Source organism: Eriocheir sinensis, chromosome 53, assembly GCF_024679095.1.
Source record: "Eriocheir sinensis breed Jianghai 21 chromosome 53, ASM2467909v1, whole genome shotgun sequence".
Taxonomy (NCBI): domain Eukaryota; kingdom Metazoa; phylum Arthropoda; class Malacostraca; order Decapoda; family Varunidae; genus Eriocheir; species Eriocheir sinensis.
In genome coordinates, this window is record NC_066561.1 from 5,012,322 (window position 1) to 5,035,793 (window position 23,472).

At 39.2% G+C, this 23,472-nt stretch overlaps 1 protein-coding gene and 2 long non-coding RNA genes across 11 annotated transcripts in view; 1 reads left to right on the forward strand and 2 right to left on the reverse strand.

Moving 5' to 3' along the window:
* Positions 1-1,881: 1,881 nt before the first annotated feature.
* The window catches only part of LOC126983237 (uncharacterized), a 40,450-nt gene continuing 18,859 nt past the window's right edge, over positions 1,882-23,472 (reverse strand). Inside the window, exons 2-5 of one of the 8 annotated variants that reach the window (XR_007735709.1) lie at positions 12,080-12,287; positions 11,408-11,526; positions 7,122-8,236; positions 1,882-6,635 (exon numbers count right to left, since the gene is read on the reverse strand). Coding sequence is in view for 1 of the 8 variants with exons in the window: in XM_050835876.1 (XP_050691833.1) it covers positions 8,150-8,236; positions 11,408-11,526; positions 12,080-12,287 (414 nt within the window). In the remaining 7 variants the exon portion in view is untranslated. Of the gene's footprint in view, positions 8,237-11,407; positions 11,527-12,079; positions 12,288-23,472 lie in introns of all 8 variants that reach the window. The other 7 variants (XR_007735705.1, XR_007735703.1, XR_007735704.1 and 4 more) reach the window with 7 other exon arrangements.
* On the forward strand, positions 12,227-14,604 carry LOC126983238 (uncharacterized). Of its 2 annotated transcripts, none has more exons than XR_007735711.1 (3): positions 12,227-12,339; positions 12,436-12,499; positions 12,530-14,604. It is a non-coding gene; the product is annotated as an uncharacterized LOC126983238 (long non-coding RNA). The 2 variants fall into 2 exon arrangements; XR_007735712.1 differs by having other exon boundaries at positions 12,296-12,371.
* LOC126983239 (uncharacterized) lies at positions 19,703-20,863 on the reverse strand. The gene is made up of 2 exons (XR_007735713.1): positions 19,990-20,863; positions 19,703-19,847 (listed from the first exon to the last, which is right to left on the reverse strand). It is a non-coding gene; the product is annotated as an uncharacterized LOC126983239 (long non-coding RNA).

Sequence of the window (23,472 nt, forward strand, 5' to 3'; positions counted from 1 at the left end):
ATTATTTTTATTGCTTATACTTACAAAATAAAATATCTATGAATCTGATATAATATAATGTCAATATTTCGCCCGTCTGAAAAAGAAAAAAAAAAAAAAAAAATCGTGCTCATTCGCAAAAAACATGAACGAAAACTAAAAAAAAAAGACGGATGGACAGATAGTTTTCATGTTTTCATTCTTAAGTGTAGAAAAAAGACAAACACTGTGATCAGGTCTGTATATAACTTAACATACAGAAAGAAAAACAAGACTTCATGAACACAACACTAATTACAAGAAAAATCACCAGAAAAAAAAATCTACACATCATCAAAATCTTCGCAAAAAAACGTATATGTAATTGAACGAAACGAACACAAACACAAAAAATAATCATGCCTACAAAGTTAATGATTATCTACACAATATGGAAAAGTATAAAAAGTCTACAAGTATATATCTCTCTCCGGCGTGTCACCATTATTTCATTTATACATTGTTTCATTCGCTTATTGTTTTCATACCTCCGAGGATGGACTAAGACACACACAATAACGGGGGACTTTCAGAGCTGCGTCATGGTAGGATACAGGGCAACACCGTATGCATGCTTGTACCAGCGTTGCCAAATTGTCGTACTCTGAGCATTGCATTTATCAGTTTTAGGCTCCAAGACCGTCGTAACCACACAAACAACGATAGAAAATGAAAGTTATCGTGGAAACTGTTAAAGAGTGATGGTTTTCGCTCTTTTTTGCTAGAGTTATCGCTCAGAAACTAGGAAAATGTAATGCGCTGAGTACGATAATTTGGCAACGGTGGCTTGTAGCTACTCCACGCAGAACCAGGGTCAGAATTCCTAAACGCTTCCACCTCTCACATCAACTATTTCCAAAGGCCAAAAAAGGAGATGTATCGGGTTCTCATTGGTGCTTTTTTAGTTTCAGGGTACAAAAGAAGGGTCAAACTACCATCGGGGTCGTTAAACTACCGCTGGAAATGCCCCAAACCCCTATGAAAGCCTTGTGAAATGTGGGTGTGTGGGTCGTGAAATGTTTGAGAATATGGGGCCGTAGAATAGGAGGGTTTAGCCAGCTTCATCACACGCGCAATGTTTTTACCCAAAGAGCCGCGCGAGATTCAAATAGTCTTTTTTTGTGCTCTAGGTATCGTTAAGTCATTGGCATTATTCTACGAAGCGACACATTTATAGTACTGTAAAGGCTTATTTAATGTATAGCGAATATTTAATACACAATTCAATGTAGTAAATAGCTGACATATGAGTGATGTGTTTAGGGTGATGTAGCAACGCTCTGGAGAGGCTCTGGTCCATCAAAACGAACTTAATATATGTGTCAGACTATAGAGCACACACACACACCAAAAAAAAACTTATTGTATCAGCGGGCTTTTTTTACAACTTTTTTTTTGTTGCCCTTGAGCTGTTTCTTTAGCTGTTAAAAAAAAGCATCAGTTTGAATTTCGCGCGGTTCTTAGGGTGACAACATGGCGGCTGTGATGATGACGGCCACTCTAGTCAACGGCTCTGGGCTGAACCAAGAACTAGTGCTGCCCTCTGCCTTCATCTGACGCAACTATGAGACTCCCCCTGACGTTAGGAAAGAATCTATCGAAAATCAACCTATATTTCACTAAGCTAAACGTCTGCCTAAGCGTTGCGGGCACTGAATGAACACACGTTGCGTCATACATTAGTTATACAAGACTATTGAAGACCGTTTATTATCATTGTTGTTTTGGAGGAGAAATCAAATGAGCTTCTGACGTCAATGAACTGAGTTGACTATGCGAGAACATGAGTCGCCTTTTATTGTTGCGTCAGTCAATTCATTCATGTTTTATTCAGCCAGTCAGTCAGCCAGTCAGTCGAGAGAGAGAGAGAGAGAGAGAGAGAGAGAGAGAGAGAGAGAGAGAGAGAGAGAGAGAGAGAGAGAGAATTGGGGTTGTTTTAATGTTTGTTTCTATAAATTATTAGCACCAAAGACTGGGTTTTTTTATCACTCTTTATGGGATGTTTGTTTGTCTATGTTGCGGGGTGTTGCAAGCGCACAATAAAGAAAACAAAAAACAACAACAAAAGATGAAACTGAGCTGGCTGAGAATGGGATGTTTTGCATGACGAACACACACACACACACACACACACACACACACAGAATGACACCTTTTCCAACTGCAATCCATTTTCTCTTGTACTAAAAAAATATAATGATTGTACTAAAGAATTAAGTAACTTCACTTCTACGTTTACACTATTTCTGAACTCTGAGCACTAACATTTCTCATTTACTTGGAATCTGTAAGGGTGAAGATAGTGTTTAAAAAGATGGCATTATATAAACTATCTTTCTCATTACTAAGTTTTGGTATCGTAAGCAAGTTGACGAAATGACGTTGCTTTCACTCTCCGTATCTGTTTCATTATCTTTAATCTCTCTACGTAGGTCTGTCTGTCACGCTATCTTGCTATCTTTTCCTTATCGCCTTTCCCTCCTATCGGTCCTTGCGTTAGGGTACTTTCCCGTTTGTCTGTCTGTCTGTCTGTCGTGCACTCTGAGGTTTAGGTAAAGGATGTCGTTTTACGGTTTAGCTTTGTCTATCTTCGTTAGCTTCCTGTTCTTCAATCTAACGTGTTTTTACCAGATGTCTTTGTGCTTTGTTTCTATCTTCTATGTCTTCGTTAGTTTCCTATTCCTCAGTTAATTATGCTTTCTCAAGTTGTTTCGTTTATATTGTCGTTAGTTTCCGATTCCTCAGTTTATTGTGCTTTCTCGTTGTTTCGTTTATAGTCGTAAGTTTCCTATTCCTCACTTTCTCGTTCCAAATAAACGGTTCTGGCTATATACAAGCAGCGCTCCACGCGGCCACCCCGAGAACTCTCAAGAGGTCCTTTTTTTTATAGTGAACCCGGTTCTTCTTCATATTTCGGGATTCTGGAATACAAGACATTGTATAACATAATTTGATGTTAGATGAATATTATTTCTGAGGGTGTGGTTATTTCGACATCTGGTCTTAAGTGTTTACATAAAGCGGTGGTGGGGTTGCTAACACCGAAGCTGTCTAAAGTTGGTAAAGAAAGAGTGAAGCGTTACCGTTGCGAACTGATAGCCAATGAGGTCTAGTCTTTGTCCTTTATTTCTTTCACTTATATTTTCGCATATCCTGTTTATCGTGTTTCTCAATGTGTTTTATTTTTCGTTTGTTCGTCTTTCCTGTCACTATTTGTCGTACATTCTTAGCTATTTTTGTCCTTAATTTCTGTAAGTTACACCGTTGCTTTTGTTTATAAGGGAAGTCAAAAAAAGAGGTTGGTTTCAAAGGTTTTCAGGTACTGGTGATTTTCTTGAGGGTATGAGCTAGTGAAAGGTTTCTTGCGTTCTCTACTAAATGCGTCTTCGTTCTTCGTCGTGTTCTACTTCTACGGCGTCGCGAAAGGGATATTTGTAAAGGTAAGGCCTGAGAAAAAGTAACAACTGGTTGACGATATTATGTCTGTAGGCAACTTCTGTTTGATCTACGTAGGCACATGATCGAGTTCAACGTCGGCTTGGTAATAATAATAATAATGAATAAACAGATGGATGTATGAATGACTGAATGATAAAAACAAAAACTTACTAATGGATGTATAGAAAAAGAGCCTCAAAATGTGATTATAGTGAAATACGTCTGACATATTGAATGGGACAAAAATATACTAATGGATGTATAGAAAAAGAGCCTCAAAATATGATTGTAGTGAAATACGTCTGACATATTGAATGGGGAAATATCAACCGGATGAAGATGATAATAACAATAATGAATGAGTAAATAGGTAAATAAATAAACGGACTGATGAGTAGCAAATGAGCTTCAAATAATAAACGATATACGTAAACACATTAGAAAAAAAACTAACCAAGGAAAAAAAAACGAGAGAAACTTGAGAAAATTGCACTGGATATGAGAAAAGTGAGTGAAATAGGTAAAAAACTGCCCTGGATGAAAAAATGAGTGAAATAGGGAAAAAAAATTGCAATGAATGTGAAAAAAAGGAGTAATGAGAAAATATAACTGAAAAAATCTTGTACTGTATATGGAAAAAAAGGGAGTTATGAGAAAAATGAGTGAAAAAACGAACTGAATATAAAAAAAATAACGATATGAGAGAGAAAGTGAGTGAAAAATAGAAAAAAAGAGGAAAATTGCAACGGCTAAAAAAAAAAAAAAAATAAAAAAAAAAAATAATAATAATAATAATAATCACGAGCAAGAAAAAATAAGTGAAAAAACGAACTCAATATAAAAAAAAGACAGAAAAAGTGAATTAAAAATAGAAAAAAAGAGGAAAATTGAAATCGACAACGGAAAAAAAAAAAAAAAAAATCCCGAGGAAGAAAATGAGGAAAGAAAATGAGGAAAAATGCGTAAAAAATATGAAGAAAAAAAAAGGTGTTATGAATCATGCAGAAAAAAAGTGAAAAATGAAAAGTAAATTAGTGAGTTATATATTTGAACGGAAAAATACTTATCAACCTTTACAGCCACCACTTCTACTACTACTACTACTACTACTACTACTACTACTACTACTACTTAAAGACACGCGATAAAGACGATATTCTAGTTAAGCTTGACCAACCTTCGTTATTCTGTTGATTTATCTATTTGTTTGTTTGTTTGTTTATTTACGTCGCAGAAAATGCACTTGAATATATTTTTAGGCAGTTGTACTACGGAGAGAGAGAGAGAGAGAGAGAGAGAGAGAGAGAGAGAGAGAGAGAGAGAGAGAGAGAGAGAGAGAGAGAGAGAGAGAGAGTATTTTAAACCCTATTCGTTTTTCTATTTGTGTTGCAGGTTTTGAAGTCGGCAACACAAACGGACCGCGCTTAAAACACAAGACAAACACAGTATTACACAAACATCACACACAGAGCAATAGGAATGTATGTTGGAGGTTGAAACACACACACACACACACACACACACACACACACACACACACACACACACACACACACACACACAAAGGGTAGCTAAGTATATATATATATATCCACGTTATAACATTATACGAGTCTTCTTATATAGCGAAAGAAAGAAAAAATAAAGATTCGTCGTCATAATAATACACATTAATAAAAATAAGACCGAAAATGGGCTTACATGTAAACTCACAAACACACACAAAACATTCCTTTCACCCATCCATTGCCTTTCATTTTACACACACACACACACACACACACACACACACACTATAAGTAACCATAACAAAATGATATTCGCCTGTACAGCTTAATCAACTTGTATAAATCGAATATTATGTCTCAAATCATCATCTTCGTCACTATTGGTATCAGTTCTCAGTGGTTTATTACTCCTCCCCTTACTTGCAGCCGTCTTGTTTAAGTCATAGAGGATACGAGCCTACATAAACAATACTATATCAACAACAAGCAGTCTGCCTTTTCAACGGGGTGACTAAATGACTACTGTTAAAAAAAGGGTCAGATTATGTGTATTGAAAGGAGTACAAAAATTATCAGTCTGCCTTTTCCACGGGTGACAGAGGGATCGACCGAGTTGCTACTATATAAAAAAGGGTTGGAATATATGAAAAAACGGTGTAAAAAGTGGTCTAGTTGTTACTGAGCTGGTAATTTAAATATATAGCCCCGTTTTTATTTGCATTATTTTTCCGTATTTGTTGTTTTAATTATCTTTCTCTTTCTTCATCTGTTTGTTTACGTGCGAGAATCCGGATTTTTAAACAGGAACTATTTTTGATTTATTGTTGTTTTGTTTGTCTTTATTGCACCGCTTCTTTGTTTTTGTTTTCCTTACTCTTGTTGTTGTGGTTTTTCTCTGCCTCCTCCTCCTCCACTCGTCGCTTCCTTGATAAACAAAATATATGGATGGAAAATTATTTGCATTTTTTCTCTTCACACTTCTTGATGCTGTTGTTGTCATTGTTGTTTATTTCGAAATTTTCATGTGTCCACTTTTCTTCATTTTTTCTAAGTCAAATTTCACCTTCCTTCCTGCTAATTGTTTTTTGTTTAATTTCTTGTGTATTTTTTTTAATTTTCTTTTAATGCTTGTTTTTGTTGCTGTTGTTCTCTCAAAACTCGTGTAGTTGTGTCCAAATTTTGAGTCAATGGACTATTCATTCTTTCCTTCTTGTTTTCTTTTAAGTGTTTCGTGTTCAATGTTTCAAGTGTTTCTGATTCACGTTCACTCAAACAAATTCACGCTCACTTTCCAGAGAATCACAATCTTTTCACCTCACAAAACGCACACACAACTGTCTTCTTTCAGCCATTCACTTGTACTGTTTTTTTCCGAAAGTGTCCAATCTGTGCTCATTGTACAATCACGCGGAATTTCCATGTTTTGTTTCTTTTTATCAGACACACGCATGCAGAAAAGAGAAACGTTCAATTTTCTTAGTGTTCCGAAGCTTCAGGCATTTTCAAGACCTTACAATCAGTCAGTCACACAACCAACAGTAGCGTTTTCAATTTCATGCACATTTGAAATCACACATAATTTCCTATTTCTTTTTTTCGAACAGATACGTGCGGAAAAGAGAGCCATTCAATTTTCTTAGTGTTTCGAAGCCTCAGGAATATTTTCAAGACCTTACAATCAGTCAGTCACACAACCAACAGTAGCGTTTTCAATTTCATGCACATTTGAAATCACACATAATTTCCTATTTCTTTTTTTCGAACAGATACGTGCGGAAAAGAGAGCCATTCAAATTTCTTAGTGTTTCGAAGCCTCAGGAATATTTTCAAGACCTTACAATCAGTCAGTCACACAACCAACAGTAGCGTTTTTAATCTCATGTACATTTGAAATCACACATAATTTCCTATTTCTTTTTTTCGAACAGATACGTGCGGAAAAGAGAGCCATTCAATTTTCTTAGTGTTTCGAAGCCTCAGGAATATTTTCAAGACCTTACAATCAGTCAGTCACACAACCAACAGCAGTGTTTTAGATCTCATGCACATTTGAAATCACATATAATTTCCAATTTCTTTTTTTCGAACAGATACGTACAGAAAAGAGAAACGTTCAATTTTCTTAGTGTTCCGAAGCCTCAGGAATATTTTCAAGACCTTACAATCAGTCAATCACACAACCAACAGCAGTGTTTTAGATCTCATGCACCTTTGAAATCACACATAATTTCCTATTTCTTTTTTCGAACAGATACGTACAGAAAAGAGAGCCATTCAATTTTCTCTGTGGTCCAAAGATCATAACGTTCAATTCATTTTCATCCATTTTCTTTCTTTCACTTCATGTTTTTGGGCAATGAATGAGTTTCTTTCACACACATTTACACCCATTAGGTCAAGTTTCTAGGCATTTCTTTCGATTTCTTTCGACCTTTCATTCTTTCTTCTTTTATTTAACGTTCTGGGGGCAATGGAATCTCTTCTCCCACACGCGTTGACTCTCACCACCATAACAAATATCAAAACCTTTCTTTCATTCATTCTCTCTTTACACCTTTCTTCTATAAATTGAATCTTGCACACATACTCCCTTCCTTCCTTTTTTTCTTTCACTCTCTTCACACTTTTCTTCGCTAAATTTAATCTTGCACGCACTCCCTTCCTTTCTTTCTTTATTTTTCTACTTCTAAAGCCTTCCTTCATTTCATTCTCTCTTTACAGCTTGCTTCTTTAAATCGAATCTTACATACATATTCACTTCCTTCCTTCCCTTTTTTCTTTCATTCTCTCTTCACACTTTTCTTCGCTAAATTTAATCATACACGCAATCCCTTTCTTTCTTTCTTTTTCTACTTCTAAAGCCTTCCTTCATTTCATTCTCTCTTTCCACCTTTCTTCCTTTCTTCACTTCTTCTTTCTTAAACTTAGCATCAAGAAGGGAACTGGCGATCGAGGGAGGAGGCGCGTCTTTGAGGACGAGGAAGAGGAAGATGAGGAGGAGGGGAAAGAGATGAGGAATACGAACATCTCCTACGGGGGTTTGTGGCGGCGGCGACGGCGGCGGTGGTAGTGGAGGGGATGGTAGTGAGGGTAATGGTGCTTCTTCTGTTCTTCCTCCTGTTGCTCCTCCTCCCCCCGCCCCCCCTTCCCCTAGCCCCTTCGTCTCCCTCACTTCCCCTCGCATCTCATGACTGGCCCCTCGTCCCCTCCTGGTCCTCCTCCTCCTGGCGGTTATCCTTGAGGTGCAGGACTGTCTTCAACTTGTCCATCACCTGAGGAAGAGAGAGAAAGAGGTGATGGGGGTGGGATGTTTAGTTATGATGATGATGATGATGATTTGTAGTTGTGGTGTTAAGATAGTTTTTTTCTTAACCCGGTAGCAGCGACGGGCCAAATTTGTGGCTTTACCGTGTACCAGCGACGGGCCAAATTTGTGGCTTTACCGTGTACCAGCGACGGGCCAAATTTGTGGTTTTACCGTGTAACAGCGACGGGCCAAATTTGTGGTTTTACCGTGTATCAGCGACGGGCCAAATTTGTGGTTTTACCGTGTAACAGCGACGGGCCAAATTTGTGGTTTTACCGTGTAACAGCGACGGGCCAAATTTGTGGTTTTACCGTGTAACAGCGACGGGCCAAATTTGTGGCTTTACCGTGTAACAGCGACGGGCCAAATTTGTGGTTTTACCGTGTAGCACGGGCCAAATTTGTGGTTTTACCGTGTAACAGCGACGGGCCAAATTTGTGGTTTTACCGTGTAACAGCGACGGGCCAAATTTGTGGTTTTACCGTGTAACAGCGACGGGCCAAATTTGTGGCTTTACCGTGTACCAGCGACGGGCCAAATTTGTGGTTTTACCGTGTAGCAGCGACGGGCCAAATTTGTGGTTTTACCGTGTAACAGCGACGGGCCAAATTTGTGGTTTTACCGTGTAACAGCGACGGGCCAAATTTGTGGTATTACCGTGTACCAGCGACGGACCAAATTTGTGGTATTACCGTGTAATTACCGTGTACCAACGACGGGCCAAATTTGTGGCTTTACCGTAAATTAAAGCCAAATTTGTGGCTTTACCGTGTAGCAGCAATGGGCCACATATTTGCCATGATATAAACCCTCTAAAATAGATGATGCATAAGCTGATCACAAATGCGTTGATATATATTATGAAATGGTTTGCCTGAGTGATGATTTTTGCTCATTTTTCTCGCTTGGAGGGGCCTTTAAAAAACATGATCCCTGCAGCTACCAGTGATTTTGATGTGTTTTTTTTCTTTTTCTTGGTATTGCTAGAAAAAAATAATGGAAAAATCGCCATCTGTACATTTTTTAAAAGTTTTGTTATAGGTATTTACTAGAATAAAGGAAGAAGAAAAATCACAATCTTTATTATTTTCCTATTTCACTTTTTTTTTTTTTGTTATTCGTATTTGCTAAAAAACAAGGAAGAAAAATATCGCTCTTTTTATCTTCTTGTGTATGTCGCTGCAAGTTTTGTTGTTTGTATTTGTAAGAAAGTAAGGAATAAAATGCTCTTTGTTTATCATTTTATTCATTCTTTTCTTGTTTGTATTCGGGAGAAAATAAAATAAATAAAATTAGGCAAAGCAAGACAGTCGAGAAAAAGTATGAGGAAACGGAAGAGGAAGTGAAGAGGAAAAGAAGAAAAGAAGAAAAGAAGAAGCCTTTCCTCTTTAGGTACGAATATTTTACTCTGACAGGAAGAAATGGAAGGGAAGGAAGAGAGAGAGAGAGAGAGAGAGAGAGAGAGAGAGAGAGAGAGAGAGAGAGAGAGAGAGAGAGAGAGAGAGAGAGAGAGAGAGAGAGAGAGAGAGAGAGAGAGAGAGAGAGAGAGAGAGAGAGAGAGAGAGAGAGAGAGAGAGAGATATGGGGAGAAAGAGGGCGGGGGAGGAGCGAGGGAAAGGGAGGGATGGGAGTAGGGAAAGCCTTGACACACTTCGTAAAATAGGAAACTGAAAAAAATAGCCACAGACCTTTAGAGAGAGAGAGAGAGAGAGAGAGAGAGAGAGAGAGAGAGAGAGAGAGAGAGAAACCTGTGAAGAGCCTAAGAGGTTTATTTGAAGCTTAGCAACTAGTATGGAAACGTTCTGCACGAGACGAAACACGGAAGAGAGAGAAAGAGGAGAATAAAAGAAGGAAAAAAAGAGAAACAGGAGGATGAAGGAAGAATGAAAACACCGAAGAGGAATAACTAGTAGAATGAAGAATGAAAAATAAATGAGGGATGGATGGATGAAAAAGGGGAGAATAAAAGAAGGAAAAAAATGGAGAAACAGAAGGATAAAGGAAGAATGAAAACACCGAAGAGGAACAAATAACAGAATGAAAAATGAAAAATAAATGAAGGATGGATGGATGAAAAAGGGGAGAATAAAGGAAGGAAGGAAAAAAAAGAGAAACAGGAGGATGAAGGAAGAATGAAAACACCGAAGAGGAACAAATAACAGAATGAAGAAAGAAAAAAAAAATGAAGGATGGATGGATGAAAAAGGGGAGAATGAAGGAAGGAAAGAAAAAAAAAGGAGAACCAGGAAGATGAAGGAAGAATGAAAACACCGAAAAGGAACAAATAACAGAATGAAGAATGAAAAATAAATGAGGGATGGATGGATGAAAAAGGGGAGAATGAAGGAAGGAAGAAAAAAAAAGAGAAACAGGAGGATGAAAGAAGAATGAAAACGCAGAAGAGAGGAACAAATACTAGAATGAAAAATGAAAAAAAAAATAAATAAAGGATGGATGAATGGATGAAAAACCTGACCGCAGAATAGAATGAAAATTGAAGAATGAATAAAAAAAAAAAAAAAAAAAAAAAAAATTAACTACCAAAACAGAAAAAGCAACACGAGAATAAAGGAAGAACGAAACAACTTGATAATTAACTACAGAAGATAAACAGGAGAATGACGGAAGAATAAAAAAAGACGAAATAAATAAAATAAAATAAAAACTAACGACTATTCTCTTCACTAATCCCTTTCTTATAAACTTTTACGTGTTGATAAATAACTTAAAATTAAACCGTTGACTACTCTATTTGTCTCTTTGTCTGTATATCTTTCTGTCAATCTGTCTATCTATCTATCTGTCTGTGTATCGATTTCTGTCTGTCTGTCTATATGTCTGTGTCTGTCTATTAATCTGCCTATGTCTGTTTCTCAGTATGTATGTCTATCTCTCTACGGTCTATTTGTCTGTCTGTCTGTTTATCTTTATCTCTGTATATCTGTCTGTTTGTCTGTATCTGTCAATCTGTCTGTTTTCATATCAGTCTGTCTATGTGTCTGTCAAACTCTGTCTTTATATATATCGGTCTGTCTGTCTGTGTATATATAGGTAACTCTCTCTCTCTCTCTCTCTCTCTCTCTCTCTCTCTCTCTCTCTCTCTCTCTCTCTCTCTCCTTCTATCTGTCTGTCTTACCTTGTTGTGGAACTTGGTGAGGGAGACAGATGAAGGGCTCTTGGAGGGGCCGTGGGAGGGGGGGTGCGTGTTGGCGGAGGAGGTGGCGGCCAGCGGACTGATGGGGGGGCTGGTGGTGCCTGGGGGGTGGGAAGGGAGAAAGGGGTGGTTTAGTAATGGGGGAATGATGGGGTGGGGATTGGTGGCTTAAGATTATTGGTGGTTCTCTAAGTCCTCTTTCTTCTCTAATTATCTTCTTTCTCTTCCTGCTAAGTATTGCTGATTCTCTAATACTTCTCTATCTTTTTTTTCCTATCATCATCTTCCTCCTCCTTCCATTCCTGCTTTCCTCTTTTCTTTCTCCTCTTTCTTTTTATTCTTCTTCCATTTCAACTTCTTTTTTTCCAATTACTACTACTACTACTACTACTACTACTACTACTACTACTACTACTACCACTACTACTACTACTACTACTACTACTACTACTGATGCTGTTGCTTCACTAAAATGACCACTAAAACTACTACTATTTCTTCTCACTACCACAACTACTACCATTACAAGCACTACTACCACTACAGCTACCACCATTACTACTACTACTACTACTTCTCCTCTTCATTCTCCTATTACAACTCCTACTCCTACTCCTACAACATCAACCCTTTCTAAACCCACTCCAGACTTACCAGGTGAGTGTGGTTCCATGGAGGTCCTCGACGCACACCTGGAGGTCTTGGTGGACATGTGATAGGCGCGGGGAGGCGAGCCTACGAAAACCAGGTCGCCGCGGCCGTGAGCGGAGGGGGCGTGGTAGGAGAAGCTGCGGCCAGTGTCACCAATCCCGCGCCTCCGCTGGTGGGGAGGGCGCGAGCGGTGGTTGGGGGGCACGGATACCTGGGGAGAAGGGAGGACAGGTGTGTGGTTAATTAAGGGAAAGGGAGGACAGGTGTGTGGTTAATTAAGGGAAAGGGAGTACAGGTGTGTGGTTAAGTAAGGGAAAGAGAGGACAGGTGTGTGATTAATTAAGGGAAAGGGAGGACAGGTGTGTGGTTAATTAAGGGAAAGGGAGGACAGGTGTGTGGTTAATTAAGGGAAAGGGAGGACAGGTGTGTGGTTAATTAAGGGAAAGGGAGGAGGTGTGTGGTTAATTAAGGGAAAGGGAGGACAGGTGTGTGGTTAATTAAGGGAAAGGGAGGACAGGTGTGTGGTTAATTAAGGGAAAGGGAGGACAGGTGTGTGGTTAATTAAGGGAAAGGGAGGACAGGTGTGTTTGTTAGTTAAGGGAGTGTGGATAACCTGGGATCATACAGAAGATTAAAGACAATAAATAAACGAATAAAAGTAAATAATAAAAGGTAATTAAGTGTGGACTGGACTAAAAGAGAAAGGATACCATGCCATATACAAAATCTATACCCACCTCACATCCTTACACAGCACCATGCAGAACACACTGAAGATATAGAGATAAGATGTGAAGGAAGAGGAATGATGGAGAAGAGACGCTGGGAATAGGAGATAAGGAGAAGATTGATACCTGAGAACGAGGTGAAAAGGGAGATTCTTGAAGGAGCGAGAGGAAACCTGGGACCAAACACAAATTTTAGAGGGGGGAAAAAAAAAGCCAAGATCTGCGTTAAAGAGAAATAGAGAGAAAAAAAGTCTGGGTATCACAAAGAGACAAACAAGCATCAAGGTCTTCGTGGATGATATATAAATGTTGAAGCTACCCTAATATATGAACAGGGAGGAAAATGGAGATATCGAAGAAGGTACAGGAAGAAAGTGATAAATGAATGGATGTAGATAGAAGCGGTAAAGAAGGTAGATGGTACTGGAGATGGGGCTGTGAAGAAGGGACTGAAGAGGGTAGAAAATAGTAGATGATGGGAGGGGAAATAATATAAAGATGATGAAGGGAAGGAAACAAGACGATAGAAGATGGACGAAGACGAAAAGAAAAAGTATATATTCTCTCTCTCTCTCTCTCTCTCTCTCTCTCTCTCTCTCTCTCTCTCTCTCTCTCTCTCTAACCCACACTTAAAATGATTGGATGAAGGTGTGAAAAGGGCGGGACGAGGAATATGGGTGGAGGGCCAAGGAGTAGGAGGAGGAGGAAGGAGGAAAGGGTGGTGGGTGGGTGGGTGGGTGTGGCACTTCTGTGATTGGTGGGCCATATATATTGGAGTTCCAAGAAGGGGGAGGGGGGAGGGGAGGAGGGAGGAAGGGAGTAAGACGGGAGTGGAGGAAACGCAAGGAAATAGGAATAAAAAAGGAAGAACAGGTGACACGTAAAAGGAAGGAGGGAGGATAAGGGTGAGTAAAGACGGGAATGGAGGAAATGCAAGGAAAAGAGAAAAAACAAAAGTTGACTCGTTATGGAAGGAAAGAAGGAAGGAAGGAGGAGGGAGGAGGAGGGTGAGGAAGACGGGAAGGGAGGAAAACGCAAGTAAAAAGGAGGAAAAAAGGAAGAAAGATGGAAGAAAGGATGGAAGGAAGGAAGGAAGGAGGGAGGGAGGATGAGGAAGACGGGAATGGAGGAAAACACAAGTAAAAAGGAGGAAAAAAGGAATAAAGATGGAAGGAAGGAAGGAGGAAAGGAAGAAGGAAGGATAAGGGTGAGTAAAACGGGAAGGGAGGAAAAACAAGGATGAAATAAGAAATAAAAAAGATAAATTGTGAAGTAAAAGGAAGGAAGGAAGGAAGGAAGGAAGGAAGGAGGGGGGATAAAAGTGAGTAAAACGGGACGGGCGAAACTGCAAGGAAAAAGGAGGAAAAAAGGAATAAAAGGAACATTATGGAAGGAAGGAAAGAGGAAGAAAATGCAAGGATGAAATAAGAAGAAAATAAAGATAATAAGTGAAATAAAAGGAAGGAAGGAAGGAAAGGGAAGGAAATATGAAGTCGTTCCATAGACCCCCAAGACAGGTAGACAGACAGGGACAGACGGACAGACAGTGATGGATGAGAGCGAAGTATCACCTTGCAAGATACCATTAGTCCGCCCGTACGTTCTATGCTTGAAAAATATATACAAGAAGTGATAAATAGGAAAAACGGAGTAAATAAATGTTAATAATAAAAATCGTTTGAAAATGTTAAATAGGAAAACTAGGTAAATAAGTGTTGATATTGATAAGAAATAGCGTTTGAAAATGTTAAATACGAAAACTAGGTAAATGAGTGTTGATATTGATAAGAAATAGCGTTTGAAAATGTTAAATACGAAAACTAGGTAAATAAATGTTGATAATGATAAGAAATAGCGTTTGAAAATGTTAAATACGAAAACTAGGTAAATAAATGTTGATAATGATAAGAAATAGCGTTTGAAAATGTTAAATAGGAAAACTAGGTAAATAAATGTTGATAATGATAAGAAATAGCGTTTGAAAATGTTAAATATGAAAACTAGGTAAATAAGTGTTGATAGGTATTGATAAGAAATAGCGTTTGAAAATGTTAAATACGAAAACTAGGTAAATAAATGTTGATAATGATAAGAAATAGCGTTTGAAAATGTTAAATACGAAAACTAGGTAAATAAATGTTGATAATGATAAGAAATAGCGTTTGAAAATGTTAAATAGGAAAAACTAGGGAAATAAATGTTGATAATAACAAGAAATAGCGTTTGAAAATGTTAAATAGGAAAAACTAGGGAAATATATGTTGATAAGTAATGATACGAAAAAGCGTTTGAAAATATTTAAAGTACAGAAGCATAAGAAATTGTAAAGTAAATAAATAATCGCTAATGACGACAAAACAGAAGGAAAACGAACTGACTTTTTTTGGTATACTCATAAAAGAAAATACTTAAAAACATATATGAACAATTAAAAAGCAGAAAAAGAAAGATAATTAAAAGATGCAGAATAATACGACCACAACGTAAATAACCTAACATGAAAAAAAAAAAATAGATATACACAAAAATGTAAATAATAGATGAATATATACCAATAAATAAAAAAAATGTATAAATTCAAATATATTAAACTGAAAATAATGACATAACTAATAAATACAGAACGATGCGCATATATACCTTAATTAACCTAATAGAAACACAACACCTGTCATCCCCCCTACCTCCCCCACACCTACACCCCCCGCCAACACACCTACCCACTCCCACCCACCCACCCACATACCTACCCACCCCTACCCACCCGCCCACACACGGCTGAGCGTTGTTCGGGTATGTAATATAACCACGACACAGACAGAAGGTTTCGCTCTCTCTCTCTCGCCACCTCATTAGCAAAGATTATAATTCAAGGTGAGCTTAGGGGTCATTAACCTGTCGTGTGTCGCCACCACCACCACCACCACTACTACTACTACTACTGCTGCTACAATGCTTTTACTATTGCCTCTACAACTACTTTCTATACAATAACTACTACCACTACTACGCTCACTATTGCTACAGAAAAAAAAACTACTGGTAAAATAAGTATGAAGAGGAATAAAAACAACAATAAAAACAGCTATTACTACTACTATTACTACTACTACTACTACTACAACTACTACTTGCACAAATACTTTAAATACATAACTACCACCACTCCATATGTTACTGCGTTACAGAAAAAAATATTACAAGAAGAGGAATTTGAACAAGAATAATAACAACTTATTTTACTACTACTACTACTACTACTACTACTACATAAACTTAACACTGATAATTATTTAGAAGAGGAAAAATAAATAAATAAATAAATGTTAATGATAATTGGATTGCGAGTGTAAGCCAGTGGAAATCTCCGTTCATTAAAACACACACACACACACACACACACACACACACACACACACAAAGAAGACTTACATCCCCCACACGTGACTATGTACACATCACCCTCTTCCCCTCCCCCCCGCTCCTCCCCTCCCCTCTCCCCTCTTACCCCAGCATCCAGTCACCAGATGAAGCTTCCAAGGCCATCTGGGGAAGGGAGGGAAGCAGGGGAGGGGAGGAGAGGGAGAGAGGGGGAGGTAAAAGGGGACAGGGTACACGAACGTAGGGAAGAAGGGGAAGATGGGGAGGAGAGAGTAGAAAAGGGAAGAGGGGAAGGGTGAGGAAGAGAAGATGATGGAAGACGAGGGAAATGAAGGAATAGGGATGAGAAAATTAAGGTGGGGAGAAGGATGAGGAGACGAAGAAGGGAAGAGAAATAGGGAGATGAAGAGATGGGAAGAAAGGAAGGGAGAGGAAGAGGAGAGATAACAGAGCACATAATGGAAGGGATGAAAAGAGGAGTTAGAGAAAAGAGGGGATAAAAGAGAAAAGATAGCATACGGAGAAGAGAAAAAGAGGGGATAAGAGAAGAGAGAATATAAGGAATAGGGAGAGAAGAAAATAAGGGATAGAGAAGAAGAGAAGAGGGAATAATGAAGGAGAGAAAAGAAGGAAAGAATGGAAAGGGGAGGAGAGAAAAGAGGGGATAGGGGAGAAGAGAATATAAGGGATAGGGAGAGGGGAGAATACGTGATAGGGAAGAAGAGAAAAGTGGGAATAATGAAGAAGAGAAAAGAAGGAATGGGGGAGAAAAGAATGGAAAGGGGAGAAGAGAAAAGAAGGAATAATGAGGAAGAGAAAAGAAGGAAAGAATGGAAAGGGGAGGAGAGAAAAGAGGAGATAGGGTAGAAGAAGAGGGAATAGGGGAGAAGAGGTGGGGAGATAAAAAAGGGGAGAGATGGAGAGTTAATGAAGAGGGGAAGGGAAGAGAGAGAAGAAGAGAAGAGGGGAGGAGGGGAGACGAATGCTGTGTAAGATTTAGGAGTGAGAAAAGAGAATGGGGAGATAGGGAGAGGGGAGGGGAGAAAGAAGGAGGGGGAGGTACTTTCGGTGGTCACGTGCAGAGACACACTTCTCCCCCTCCCCCTTTTCTTCCCCTCCTCCTCCTCCTTCCACTAATATATTCCTCCACAAAATTGGTCCTCTTCCTCTCCTCCCCTTCCCTTTCCCTTCTTCTATTTCTTCCCTATTTACTTTTCTTCTCTTCCTCCTCTTCCTATCTCTTCCCCATTCTCTCTTCTCTCCGCCTTTTCCTCTTTCAATTATCTCATATTTACTCTCCTTCTGTTCCTTGATTCTCTTATCCCTCAACTTTTTCTCATTATTTTATTATTTTACTGATTCTTTTCCTTCTTCCTCTTTTATTAATCTTACTTTTCCCCTCTTAACCCTTTTCTTTTTCCCTATCATCATCTCTTTCCCTTGTCATTCTGTTTCCTTTTCTACTCGTTTATCTCACCCTTTCTTTTCTTCAATACATTTCATTCTGTAACATTTCCCTTCTTACACTTTTATCGTTTTCTTTTTCTATCCTCTTCATTCTTATCTTTTTTTTCCAAGCCTTTCCTTTTATAATTGAGTTTTTTTCTACTCTTTACCTCATTTTCCTTTCTTCAATACATCTCAAACTATATATCTTTTTCCTTATTCCTTTTTCCTTATTCCTATTTTATCATCTCTAATCTTGAATACTATAACTGTCCCCTTTTTCCTTTATTATTTTTTTTTCTAGTTTTCTTTTCATCTTCACTTCTTCAAAACATTTCAAACATTCACTTTTACCTTCTTTCACTGTTGCCAATTCTTCTTCTCCCTTCTTAAAACCCTTCTCTTATATTTTTCTCCCTTCCTATACCATTTAGTTTCTTTTTCTAGTTCATCTGTTCACCTCTCTTTCCGCCTGCCTCCCAGAATGCAGTTTCCCTGGCGACAGATTACGCATTTCACCTTCCTTATCTCCTCCTCCTCCTCCTCCTCCTCCTCGCTGATTAGATCGTTACCTGGCGGGGCACTGATTGGCCGCCACTCACCTGGACCTTCTCGGCTGATTAGCGGCACCTCACCTGACGCAATCACACGGGGGAACACCTTTACCTTTCCTCCTCGTACGTGAGTGGCCTTGATAAGCTCACCTGTCTACCTGTTGTTACGTGTCTTTTGTTTCCAACCTCTCAATTGTTTCTACCTGAGTTTTTGTTTGAATTGTTTTGACTTTTCTTCTAACATTTATTTTTTTCCTGTTTCTACCTGTCCAATCTGTCTACGTGTCTGTCTCTACCTGTCTAATTTTTCTATGCCTTCTCCTACCTGTCTTTTTCCAGCCTACTTTTTCTCCCCGTTTCTGTCTACTGTTTCTACCTGTCCAATCTGTCTACTGTTTCTACCTGTGCATTTTTTTTACCTGTTTCAACCTATCTATTTTTTATAACTAATTTTTCTACCTATCAGCTGTATATTTGTCTAGTAATCATTGTAATTTAGCTTTCTTTTTTTCTTTAGCTTTTTTTTACTATACTTATTTTGTTTCTCTCTAATTCTTTCTTCCCTTTTCCTTCATCTTCATCTTTGTGTTTCTCTGCTTTTCTGTAATTTTAACTTTCTTCCTTTTTTTCTTTCCTTCTCTTTCTCGGTGTGCTCTCCTCCCTCTCCCTCTCCCCCTCTCTCTCTCTCTCATCGTAACATCCAATCTCTTCTTACTTTCTTTCCTCTTTCTCAACCATCTTCCCTTTCTCCTCCTCCTCCTCCTCCTCTTTCTCTTTTCTCCACGATTCTCTCATTTATCTCCAACGCCATATTTTCCTCCTGCCTTCATTTCCTCCACAGTCACCTCTTCCTGGCCCTTCCTTCCACCTCTTCCTCCTCCTCCTCCTCCTGCTTCCTTCCCACCTTAAATTAGCTCTTTTTGTCTAACTTCGAGAGGGTGTAATTCAGTTTTGTTGATTGCCTGCCTGCCAGCCTGCCTCTCTCTCTCTCTCTCTCTCTCTCTCTCTCTCTCTCTCTCTCTCTCCTGGTTCTCTTCCAAGCAATTTAACTCCTTTTTTGTGTTTCTGATCCTCTTAAACAACAGCCTAACAGTCTTCTCTCTCTCTCTCTCTCTCTCTCTCTCTCTCTCTCTCTCTCTCTCTCTCCTACTTATTCTTCGTATCTTTCCCTTTTCTTCTTTTCCTTTCCTTTATTTTCCTTTTTTTAATTCCTCTCTCCCTTCCCTTCCCTTCCTTTCTAATCTCCTTCCCTTCCCTTCCTTTCTAATCTCCCTCCCCTCCTTTCTTATCTCCTTCCCTTCCCTTCCCTTTCCTTTCCTTATTTTCCCTTCCCTTTCCTTGTCCTTCCCTACATTTATTTCGTTCACATTCAGATTGGTCTAATAAGTTGTTTCTTTCCCTCAGATACTTTTACGTCAGGTTCAAGTTTTTCCAAATACTCCGTTGCTCATGGTTTTTCTAGTACTTAATCTCGTCTCTGCCAAGTTCTATTTTTGCTTCCTACTCCACTTGCTTTGTCTCTCTATCTCCTCCCCTTCCTTCACCTCTATCTTTACTATTTCTGCTTTCCTTCAATTTCAACTTGCTTCCTTTTTATTTTATTTCCTTCCCTTTCTCGATGTGCTCTTCCTTTAATCTTTTTCCTCCTCCTCCTCCTTCAGTCTTTCTCTCAGTATTTTCTTCAATCTTTCTCCAACTTCACTTTCTTCAACTTCTCTTTCTCCTCCTCCAGTCATTCTCTCAGTATTTTCTTTAATCTTTCTCCAACTTCACTTTCTTCAACTTCTCTTTCTCCTCCTTCAACCTTTCTCTCAGTATTTTCTTTAATCTTTCTCCAACTTCACTTTCTTCAACTTCTCTTTCTCCTCCTTCAACCTTTCTATCAGTATTTTCTTCCCTCTTTCTCCAACTTCTCTTTCTTCAACTCCTCTTTCTCCTCCTCCTCCAGTCTTTCTCTCAGTATTTCCTCTCTTCTTTCTCCACTAACTTCACTGACTTCAACTCTTTCTCCTCCAGTCTTTCAGTATTTTCTTTCCTCCTCCTCCTCCTTTTTCAGTCTTGTTATCCTTCCTTCTTTCCTCCTACACTTCCTTCTTCTTCCCTCCTCCACCTCCTCCTCCTCTTCTTCCTAATCCAGAGTCATCACTGTACCCAAAATCATCTGCCATCATTCTTCCTCCTTTTTCCTTCTCCTCCTTCTTCTTAGTCTTATAATTCTTCCTTCCCTCCTCCTCCTCCTCTTCCTAATCCTGAGGCACCACTGTAACCAACTTCATCTTTTTCCTCCTCCTTCTTCCTTGTTCCCTCCACCTCCTTCTTCCCTCCTCCTAGTCCTTCTTCCCTTCTCTTTCTTCTTCCCCAAGGCATCAATATAACCAACATCACCTTTTTCCTCCTCCTTCTTCCTCCTTTCTCTTCCCTACTCCTTCTTTCCTTCTCTTTCTTTTTCCCTCCTCCTCCTCCTCTTCCTCCTTCTCTTCCTAAACCAGAGGCATCACCATAACCAAAATCATCTATCACCATCACAAGTTCACAACCCCCTTCTTCTTCCCCATCTTCCTCCTCCTCCTCCTCCTCAATGCCAGACAATAATCAGCAAGTCTAGTCTACATAAATTAAAGGTCGTATATATTAAGAGTTAGCGTCTGCATTAAAACGAAGCTTATCAGTTAACAGTACGACCCCCCCCCCTCTCTCTCTCTCTCTCTCTCTCTCTCTCTCTCTCGACCCCCCTTTCTCCCTCTTTCTGCAAACTACTTAAAAGAATCAAAAGTAATGACAAGTATTTGCATGTTGTTGTTTTTTTGCTCTCTCTCTCTCTCTCTCTCTCTCTCTCTCTCTCTCTCTCTCCCCAGCGATACCAGACCACAAAAGAAAGTCATCTAGGTCTATGTATACACTCTCTCTCTCTCTCTCTCTCTCTCTCTCTCTCTCTCACGGGGTTAATCTTCGTCCCTAACCTACATTCTCTCTTAGCTTAACCTTGGCTGCCGAAAAGATTTAAATAATAATAATAATAATAATAATAATAATAATAATAATAATAAGGAATAGGAGAAAAAAGAAGATTAACGAGGAAAAATAGGGTAAGTAAAAGGTGAGAGAAAAGTGTAAGCGAGAGGAAGAAAAAAAGTAAAGAAAAATAACATGAAAGAAAAAAGAAAAAAAAAGAAAGACGCAGGAAAATAATAATAATAATAATAAAAAAAATCAAGATAGAAGAAAATAGAAAATAGAAAAAAAATGTAAGTGAAAGGTGAGAATTTTTTTTTATAAGAGCAAAAAAAAAAAGGAAGGAAAACCAAAAGAAAAAAAAAAGAAAAAAAAAGAAAGACGCGGGAAAACAATTAACGAAACAAATCAAGATAGAAAAAAATAGAAAAGATCCACATTAAAAAAAAGAAAAGAAAATGAAGTGAAAGAAAACGGGACGGCCGGTACGAAACATAAAAAAAACGGGAAAATAATTAAAACCAAGCGAGGAATAAAAAAAACATTGGTAAGAAAATAAAGCAAAGAATACTAAAAAAATAAGTAAAGAATATAAATGAAACTAAAATATAAGCTCTCGAAACCAGGGCAGGCGCACAGACAGACAGACATACATACATACATACATACATACAGACAGACAGACACAGTTATGGCTACGCACACCTGATCTCACCTGTATTAAGAAGCGCCATGTCCCTCCCCCTTCCCCTTCCCCCCTTTTCCTAGAATCCTCAATGACACCATTTTCACCCTTCTCACGTCACCCCTTCCCCAGTCACCCTTCCACCCCCCTTTTCTCGACTCCTCAATGACACCTAATCAACTCCTCAATGACACCCTAATCACCCTTCCCACGTCACCCTTTCCCCAATCACCCTCCACCCCCCCTTTCCCCAACTCTCAGGTCACGTTTTCTTCATCCCTCAACATTCTTTTTCTCCTCTCCTCCTCCTCCTCCTCCTCCCTAACCCCCCAACGTCATCCTCCACCACCCGCACCCCCTCACAACACCCCTTCACCTCCCACGACACCCCTGGCTCAAGGCGTCCTCTTCCTCTCCCCTTACCCCTTTCTCCCCTTCCCTTATATTTTCTTCCTTCACCGTCTCCCTTTTTTCATAAGTCTCCCCCTTTCCCTGCCTCAGTTTTTTTTTTTTTTTGTCTTCCTCTCTTTCGTTTTCTTCCTTAGTCTTCCTTCCTCTCTTACCTATTCCCTTTCTTCACCCTTCTGTCTCTACCCTATAATGTTCTCCCTTCCCTTACTCTCCCTCTCCCTTCACTGTCCCTTTCATCCTCCCTTCCCCTTCTACTTCCCTTCTCCTCTCTCTCCTCTCCCATCTCAGTTCTCACCCCTATCGCACCCTCCCTCTCCCTCTCCCCAGCATAATCACCCCTCTCCCTTTTTTCACCTGTAAGTGCCTTCCCCCACTCTCCCTTTCTCTCATTTCTCCCTCTCACACACTCAGTAACTTCTCTCCTATCTCTCTCTCTCCTGCTCTCCCTCACTTTTCTTCTTTCCTCCCTCCTGCCTTCCTCCTCACTTCTCCCTGGTAACATAAGTCATCCAGCAAACACACACACACACACACACACACACACACACGCAAAGGAGGTGTGACGGAAAGACGTGTGATAAGGCCACGTGAGAGAGAGAGAGAGAGAGAGAGAGAGAGAGAGAGAGAGAGAGAGAGAGAGAGAGAGAGAGAGAGAGAGAGAGAGAGAGAGAGAGAGAGAGAGAGAGAGAGAGAGAGAACATGTAACCTTAAATTTGGTGATACAGTGAAAGCAAACGAAATCTTGCCCACGTGTGTGTGTGTGTGTGTGTGTGTGTGTGTGTGTGTGTGTGTGTGTGTTTCTATCAGCTTAATTACCTCCATTGATTGAAGCATTCCAACATTGAACATTTTTTTACATCATCTAATTGGTATTCCTATTTTCATTATTATCATCATTATTATTATTATTATTATTATTATTATTATTAGACTCCGTGCAGCAGATGGCCCAAGACTAATAACTAAACATATCTTCCATCACGAATGTACAGATAATTATTACGATACCGATTTAATCACTATATTCGTGGCATGGTACAGATAAGATCGATGTGTCATGAATGCTGATGTTGATGTGTCTGTGTATTATGAAGCTGACGGGGGAAGACGGATAGAGAGAGAGAGAGAAAGGAAAACAAAAAACAAAGGGAAGAGAGCAAAGGGAAGAAGAATGGAAAAGAAAGTAAAAAGGGAGGTACTGAAAGGGAAACAAGAAGGGAGAGAAGAAGGATGGAAAAG